Source organism: Mauremys reevesii, linkage group 7 (genome assembly GCF_016161935.1).
Source record: "Mauremys reevesii isolate NIE-2019 linkage group 7, ASM1616193v1, whole genome shotgun sequence".
NCBI classification, from domain to species: domain Eukaryota; kingdom Metazoa; phylum Chordata; order Testudines; family Geoemydidae; genus Mauremys; species Mauremys reevesii.
The window spans coordinates 38921231-38930494 of NC_052629.1; the positions used below are offsets into that span (position 1 = coordinate 38921231).

Consider the following 9264-nt stretch of genomic DNA (forward strand, 5'->3'; position numbering starts at 1 on the left):
TTGCTTCTGGCTTGCTTATATTTATCTGCCCCTGGAAATTTCCACTCTTGCATCCGACGAAGTGGGCATTCACCCACGAAAGCTCATGCTGCAAAACATCTGTTAGTCTATAAGGTGCCACAGGATTCTTTGCTAAATTTTACAAGTGTGGTATGCTGTCAGGAGAGGTGAGTGTAGGGCAGGTATAGGACACTCCTTCAATATACAGTGTGAAGACAGTATGTGGGTTATGGGGCATTGTTCAAAGAGGGCAATGTTAAGGTTATGTGGGCAGTTTACCTTAACTCTGCATTTCCTAGTTTTTTTAAGTTTGAGTCTTGCTTAACCTAAACTTCTGGAGGGACATAAGATTTCCAGTGACACCTTAACTCTGCAGTAACAAAGGTTGTTGCTATTTAAATAAACCTTGCATTCTGGACAAATGAAAGTCAAATGCTTTGGATTTATTAAAACAAAGGATGGATCTGTGGCTAGTGAATTTGAACTGATAGTTTGTCACCATGCCCTTCATGATTTTAATAGATCTCATCAGTTCACACCTAAGGATTGCCTACGTGGTGGTGGTGGTGTAATTTGCACTTTGTTACTCTGCTTTAGAAATCCCCCCCACCTGCAGTGTTGCACATTAATTGGTACCTATAGACACTGGTGCATACTAAAGGTTCCCTAGTGCACTTTAACAAACAGCACTTTAGGAATCACACCTTGCCATAATGTGGATTATTCCACAATGTAGACAAGAAAGCTTCTCTCTCTTCCAATCAGTTTCTTAACTTTGAATGAACTAGTTGAAGAAACTGAAATGAAGAAAATATTTTCTCTGCATCTGCAGAAGAGGCTGCTGCCATCAAAAGCTGGTGTAGCACTGCAGCAAACGCAGGTTCTAGGTGCTTAGCCAGTGACTTCCTGCAGTTTCAGTGCTTTGGTTTTCTTTAGAACTTTATTATATTTTGTATTCAATTTAAATGAATATTAAGTTTAGGCTTTAACAGGTTGTCAAGTTTAATTTTAAATACGTTCATTAAAAAAATTAACCTATTAAAATAAATCATATTTTAAAGTCCTTGATTACTAACCCTGGTATAAATAAACTTTGTATTGCATAGAATAAAATGTTATGTTTGTACTGACATTTCCAGGGAACAGCTGTATTCTGGTACAATCTTTTTCCAAGTGGAGAAGGAGATTACAGCACAAGGCATGCAGCCTGTCCAGTACTAGTTGGAAACAAGTGGGGTAAGTATCCCTACTCTGCCAAACATCTGATTTTAATTTTTGTTTGTTTTTTTTTACTTCACTGCTTGTGGTAGGATACAGTACAGCCACCAGCTCCTTTCAAAAGAAGTGAGCTAGTACATACCTAGCTACTTCATACTAAAACTTTCTCAATTTGCAAATATTGTGGGGTTTTCTTCTTAGGCTTAGTATGTCAAGTTTCAGGCCATTGCTTTTACATTTACATTTGGGGAATAAAGCTTTTTTGATGCATGTGCTGATAATGTGTATTTAGTTTAAATAGAAGTGGTGACCAATACTATTTTTGTCTCTTATAGTATCCAATAAATGGATCCACGAACGAGGTCAGGAATTCCGAAGACCGTGCACTTTATCAGAGTTGGAATGATGCAGACTTTCCCTGTCCTATACTCAAGTTTGTGTAAAATGTGTCTCCCCCATTTAACTTTCTACAGTTTTTTACAGTTTACTAACACTCCACTACAGATAGTCTCCAACCACATCCAGTGTTGTCTGTGAAGAAACACCTACATGGTTTTAGTTCACTCTACAATATCCCTGTTTTATAGAGAGAAAATATATTGAGATTTTTCAAGTTTTTCAGGCTAGAAGGACAAAATATAGTTGAGTCAGAAATAACAGGGATAATTTGTGATTTATAGTACCCTTTACTCTGTAGAATCTCAGATCGGCAGAGAAAGCCAGTATGTGACATGTGTTAGTCCTCACAAGCTTGAGTTTACCAGTGGTAAAAAACATGAACAATCTAATTTCAAGCACAGACTCGTTGTTTGGAGGGCTGCATTAAACCAATCCTTGTCTCCAGCTCCCAAACTCAACTCTTTGTTGTAGCGTGCCTCACCACTACAATTGATCTGTGGGCATGGTTTGTGTTCTCTGCGTGACAGGTTACCTTTGTGTTTATCTTAGCCTGTTTTTCCAATACTACAAAAGCCCAGACTTAACTGACTTGTAAATTCTCTCTCATACCTCTACAGTGAATTTGACTTGTAACCCAGAGAATGTGAGCCCGCAATCATATAAAGTACATGTTTGGGCTATGCTGTGTCAGATACCTGTGTGCCTCAGAACAGCCTGACAGAAATGACCTGCTTTCCAGGTCTAGTTTTGTTTTTATGACTTAGTTTGTCCATTTAAAAAAAGCTGCTTTTCTGTGTCCTAGTAATAAACCTTTACATCTGTTTCTTGTCCAGTGGGATGGGGACAGTACCATCTTTGATTAAACAGAGCATTGTGCCTTAGGAGAATGGAATTTCAAACTGGTTCAAAGATTTACTTGTGAAAAGCCAAATTTTCCAATGCTGAGATCTTTTGTGACAAAGGCAATCTATTTATAATCTTCACTCTTTTTTAAATGCTTTTGATTTTGTGTATGTTTTGAGATGTTGTGGACATTGATTACATGCCATAACTGTGACTGGCTTTTCACCAGCTCTGGACTGAATTCACACAGGATGTAGATGGAGGTAAAAGTGAGCCACACCAGAACCTAGCAAGCCACCTTCTGTCAGTCTAACCTTGGATTCTGAAATGCTGAATATTTTTAATAGTGTACGGGCAAACCCCATTTTAGATAAGTGGATTTTCTACCTGAGTGAGAACCCGAAGATTGAACCCAAAAGGTAGGAGAATCCAACTATTAACCTATACAGATACTTTGGGAATAGGGATGCAGTTTAAAGGTACTATAGAGGACTCACATCTTCAGAAGGATTATTATTAAAAAAAAGTTAAATCAAGTAGTGTATGGCATAAATAAAATCTAGCAAAGAAATATGCACCAACAGAACGGAGTTCTTGTTCTCTGAATTTTGACCCTTTTAAACAAATTATTCATCCCCGCCCCCCTTTCCTCTTGTAAATTGTGATGTAAATCCCCTCATTTAAGTTTGTCACTCAGTTTTTTCTTTTCTCCATCATGCTCTTCCTTCATTCCTTTCATATGCTCTTTTGGTGACTAGGGCTGAAGTTTAGTCCTGCAATTTTCAGGAAAATGGAGTGGACATGGCTAAGAGAGCTTGATAGACGGTTGTCAGGCACAAAAAGGCAAAACACCTCCATTTCCAGTCCCCCCTCTCTGTAATCAAACAATTTCTCTAGTTAGAGACACCCCAGTAATGGTGTGGCAGCTAATAGTCTGGGTTTTTTTGCTAAGAAAAAAACCCACTCTTCTCTTACATTTGTCAGTGCCTTTTTTTAAACTCGGTTTAAAGTCTTAAAAGAAAAAAATGGGAAATCTCAATCAATGGTCAGCTAAGTTACTGCTATATGCTTGCTTGAAATGTCCATTTCTCAGACTGGAAGAAAGCCAGGCTATGCTCCAACCCACCCTTTACTTTCAGTCAGCAGCAGCAAGAAGATGGGGGTATCACATACCAACCTGTAACTCCCAACTCAGTTCAAGCAAAGACAAACGTACTACTCCTTCCCTCAAGAGATTTGAGGTGGGAAACAATGGTTTGGGGCCTATTAGACTTCAGTTGGTAAGGTCAGAAAATTTAGTCTCTCCTTCTGTGCCCACCCATCAATTAGCATTTCTAATGTTCATAGAATTTTAGAGAAGTTTCTAAGTAGTATTGTTTCAATTGCATGATGCTTATGATCCAGAAATAAAATCATTTGATAGTTTATTTCTTTTGTCCATTTTCACTAAATGAAATTTGTTTTCTACTAGTGAAAATGTTCCATTGGATAAAGTTGTATCTAAGACTGGTTAAATGTGTTGAAAATCATTAACTGAATCCTTCCAAGCCTGGTTCGTAGGAAAATAAACTATTTACTTGAATTGTTGTAGATAAAGACCCATATTTCATCTCCCTTGCTTGAAGCGTTCATACATTTAACACTGTGTAAAAGTGCTGTTTCCTGCCGTATCCATTAACTTTCTAAAAAGGGCTTTCAGATCAAGAGTTTGGCTCCTGTGTGAATGCAGTTTAGTATTAAATATGAATGACAACTATCCGGTTCACAGTGACATCTGAAAAGTTGCCTTACTATTAAATTTTTTGTAACATTTTTTTTAAATGTAAAGAACAGGCTTAAAATAAAAGTCACTGCCACTTACAGTGAAAATCCTCACCATCAAACTTTTCTTGTGATCTGTTGCTGTCCATTTGTCAGATTTATGGATTCCTATATGGTTCCTAGAAACTCAACAGCCCTATTCCCTAATTAATTTCAGAATCTAAAAAGTGGGTTTAGAACAGAGGTGGGCAAACTGTGGCCCGCGGGACTGTCCTGCCTGAGCTTGTGGCCTGGGAGGCTAGCCACCAGCCCCTCCCCTACTGTCCCCCCTCCCTCACAGCCTCAGCTTGCTTGCTCTGGTGTAGTGCTCTGGCTGGTGGGCCTGTGAGCTCCTGGGACAGCACAGCTGCAGAGCCCAACCTGACCACGGCGGTGCAGCTGTAGCACTTCCAGCCTCCGGCGCTCCAGGCAGCACGGTAAGGGGGCAAGGAGCAAGGGGGTTAGATAAAGGGCAGGGGAGTTTGGGGTGATGGTGTGGATAGGGGTTGGGAATGGGGTTGGATGGAGCAAGAGGCCGGGTGGGGGCGTGTGTGTCAGGAATGAGAGGAAGGGTTGGATGGGGCAGCAGGGGGCAGTCGGGACAGGGAGCAGGGGTGTGTGGATGGGGCAAGGGTCCCAGAGGGGCCATTAGAGAACAGGGATGGGGGGCAGATAGGAGGTGGGGGCCAGGCCACAACCCCCTCTCCAACTGGCCCTCCATACAATTTACGAAACTTGATGTGGCCCTCAGGCCAAAAAGTTTTGCCTGCCCTGGTTTAGAAGATGCTTATAACATGGATTACTCTGTATTAACTGTTCTCAACAACAACAGACGTGAGATTTAATCATGTGTGTCCAAGTGAGACAAGATAAAGGACCAAGGAAGCAGAATAGAAGAAAATAAGCCTTTAACAATGAATAGCAGTACCCAGAAGATCTGTGTTTCCAAATACACAGCCCTTTCATTAATGTAAAACACTTGTAAAAGTAAGCAGCTTATGTCTAGCATTGTGAAAGGAGATTAAAATACCCTTGTTAGTATAACCGCACTCTTTAGGTTTTCTTTATTGAAATACAGCTAGTGCTTCTGGGGATTGAGTTTCATTTGGGGGATGGGGGGGATTTTAAGCAATTCGATTTTTAGGTAGCTGTCCAAAAATCAAGTTTTCAGGTCTCTTTGAAACAGTACTGTGTTAAAATAAGTTTACAGTAGGGATCTTTAGTATGTACCAGGTTGGTCTACACAGAGCAATTAATGTGTTGCACATTAAGTGTGCTTTAGAAATTACACCCTGTAGTCTGCATTATTGCTCCATGTAGAGGCCCTTGGACCCTAAACCATTTCTGATGGGATAAACCACTTTTGTTTTGGTATTGGGGGTGTTTTATTTATGTTCCAATCAGTTAAAACCTTGTATCCCAGAGGGAAGCTGAGTTGAATCCAAGCATCTCAAGTTACATAAGTTGATGGTGTGTGGCCCTGGTAGCTTGTACTGCAACTGTACAAGAAGAATCTAGCCTATAAAGGGGTTTCTAACCTAAAGCCAAGGGTAAGGAGACAAAGAAAGGTGTTGGAAAGGGAATTGGTCCTGCTTTGAGCAGGGGGTTGGACTAGATGACCTCCTGAAGTCCCTTCCAACCCTGAGATTCTATGATTCTATGGAACCTTTGCCAGAAATGTCCTTTCAAATATTGTCAGCATTTGTTTTTAAATATTTAGAAGAAGCTTTCCTAGGGCCCCCTGACCTTTGGATTGTTCACATGAAAGGGTAGTTGAGGACGAGCCCATGCCAAGGCACTTAAAGGTGTATGCCCATGGTGTTTAACACTATACTGTTTCCTATGGACTCAATTCTACAGTTCTGACAAACCACAAACATTTTCCAGATGAGATGCTAAAGAAATAACAGTGCCATGTTGTAATCCCATAAATCAAAGAGTCTTCTAGATACATGCTGTGTGCTTCTCATTTAAGGAACACTTGCTATAGATGCTGTTGATTAACAAAACTGTAGTTTAGGTTTAGAGATCAAGATTTTTTTTAACCCCTTATTTCAAGGGTGTTTGGGATCTAGACTTTTGGTCCCAAGCATGAAATTCAAATCTGGACTCAGGCTGGGAGGCAGGGTCAGTCCCAAGGCAGCAGGGAGAGGGATGGCAGTTATTGTCAGTTTAAAATAAAAACACCAACACAACCTCTAGCTTTTGAAAAACCCAGCATGAACTAGCAGGGAATTTTTTATTCTCTTTAGGGTCTCAGGGTTTGTCTACATGGTGAGGTAATGTGCACTACAGGGTGTGATTTCTGATATGCCCTAACATGTATATTAATGGATCTGTTCAGGTGCTGCTGGTGAATAATAATATTCCCTAGAGTGCTTTAATTTAGTTCCTACCAGCCCTATCTACATGAAGTGTTCTAAAGTATGTTAATAGGTCCAAGTCACACCACCCCTTACCAGCAGTGCACATTATGCCACTGTGTAGCTATGCCCTTTGTCTCCTTTAACTTTCTCCCCAGCAAGCTGGCACTTTGGCTACTTTTCATACAAAGCGTCCTCAGTTGTTCTCTGCCATGACCTAGCGTAATCTCCCTTGTACTGCACATTCTTTCTTCAGCCTTATCTGAGCTAATGAAGGTTTTCTGTGATATTTTGTATAGTACTTCACTACACACTATGAAATTTTTGCAGTCATTTTTCCCTCTGTGGCTATAATACACAACATTCAGCTGGGCAACTCAGGAGCAAGGATGTCTTGTGAAATATCCAAATGTAGCTTCTTGTCCATATTCCTTGCTTATAACTTCCCAAATTATATACAGTATCAGAAGCATTATAGTCTATCTGTCCCAGAATGTGGCTTCTATCTATTCCTTATTGTACCTGCTGCTACTCTCGAAGAAGGGAGTTGGACATCAGAGGTAATTCAGTTCATCTGAATTGTACAGGCAGTTTGCATACTGCAATCCTGTTAAGTACTAAAGATGCTAATTTTTGTTACATTGAAGCTAGATTTTCAAACCACACTTTCTGGATGACAGGACTGTAGAAACGTAGTTCAAATGAACCTTCACTCACCTAGAACAATGAATGCACACAAATGGTTTTGTGTACAGTATACCCAGTCACTTTAGGATAGCATAGCTTGACTTTTAAAGTCTTTACATCAGCTGTCTAACCAAAATCGTATGGATCCAGATCTGCCCACAAAGGCAGCTACCATTGAAGTTAAGTTGTAAAGTTACATGGGCAGACTTGGAGAATGTAACTTCTTAAGTGTCAAGTAACTTTAATTGGTTTGAGGCGGTTTATGTTCTCTCCTCACTAGCCATGCTTTTGCTCACTCTACCATTATGAGATTTAAAACATGTTTTGATGGTTGCACTAGGAGAATTAGAATGCTGGGTAATTCTATAGTAACCACTATGAGGATAAACTGAGTGACTCGTATTCCATACTTATAACACAGCTGCACTTTGGAATGAGTGCAGTTATGGAAACAGAGTCAAGTTTTAAGGGTTCTCTATATAAAAACTGAAGCGGATCCTCAGCTAGTGTAAATGGAACAACATCAATTCACATCACCTGTGTATCTGGCCCTGAAAGTTGAACAAATTTAGATTTACTTGTTTACTTTCTGCATTAGTCTCAGTTTGGACAGTACAAATATGGTAGGTGGTTTCATTTCCATAGTCTCTTGACTAACCCAGTTTCGTATTGTGTGGGTTGCCAACATAGCTGGGCTCTGTTAACAAAATGGATTGTATATTTAAAAGTAATTTAAATCTAAGTATGTTCGCAGTTAGACTGCAGCAACTCTTGAACTGAAAATATTTTGAGTGGTCATTGAATTGAAATAATCCATAAATAAAATGAGATGAAATCAATATATATTGTTCCACGTGGACTCTGAAGATGTAGTAAAGTTATTTACAGTGGCAAGCAAGAAACCCAGTACTATGAATAGTAGACAGTTTGTTTTTATTGTACAAATTGACATACGTGTATTAACTAAGCAAAAGACAGAGCCCCATGTGCCACCCCTTGTACCTGAAGTTCAGGCTGTGCCTTTGCACAGCAATACCAGCAGGATTTTCCTTCTTAAAATCAGATCTACACCTTGGGGAGCAGGCAGTGCTTAAAGAAAAAATAGTACAGTAAATCACCAACAGTGGTTCTTCAATATGGTTGCCTTGGTGGATCTGCACTACTTGCCCAACTTTTCCATTGTTTCAGAACTTTGCTATAACTCCTTGAATTGAAGGAAGGAAATCTCAAGGTGGGAGGGGAAGGGCACAGATATAGTACACTACACTCCCATTGGGCACTGCAATTAGATGGTGAGTGAGCTCAGAACTAAAGGATCTGCACCAGCAGTTTTGAAGAATCCCTTCACTATGTATGTTAGATTTTTTTTTCCTCACCACCTTTCCTCTATGCTAAATGCTAGTTTCAGTGACAGCTGCACTGAACTGCAAAGGCCATAGGCAATAGCCAGCTTGTGAACCATGGCAAATTTCCCCCTCCCCACATTCCCTACCTCCCAACCAGTGTTTAGTACCTAGAAGGAATGCCATGGAGTCATATCCAGATCTATCTTTGAAAGGCATATTATTAGGCATAACATCACAGCACCAGACCTCCAATGTTTCTATAGGTTTTTAGAGTTATTCATTCCATGCATAGTAAATTCTATTTGGGGCGGGGGTCTAGTAGTTTGTGCGGAAAGATTATTCTGATGCTTGCATTGCTCTATTCAGTAGAAGAGAAAGATGTGATGACTTGAACCTGGTTTTCATTGTATCAACATTTACTGATAACACATCCTGAAGCAAACAGTAAGGAAAATGGTCATTCTTCATTTGTCAGCAGTAGTTCAAGCCATTTAGGAATGTCTTGAAACATAGAGTGAACAAATAGCCCAGTGCTACAACCCCTTATCTCAATGGATCTTTACTCACAGTCAAATGCCCACTGATGCTACTGCTTTTTGAGAGCAATG

General features: G+C 40.0%; 1 protein-coding gene across 7 annotated transcripts in view; it reads left to right on the forward strand.

The window, feature by feature from the left end:
* Window positions 1-4343, forward strand: part of P4HA1 (prolyl 4-hydroxylase subunit alpha 1) — a 70240-nt gene extending 65897 nt beyond the window's left edge. For all 7 annotated transcript variants that reach the window (XM_039481005.1, XM_039481004.1, XM_039481009.1 and 4 more), the window contains exons 14-15: window positions 1140-1236; window positions 1554-4343. In XM_039481005.1, the coding sequence (XP_039336939.1) occupies window positions 1140-1236; window positions 1554-1624 (168 nt within the window). In that variant the 3' untranslated portion in view covers window positions 1625-4343. The remainder of the gene's footprint in view (window positions 1-1139; window positions 1237-1553) is intronic.
* Window positions 4344-9264: the final 4921 nt, after the last annotated feature.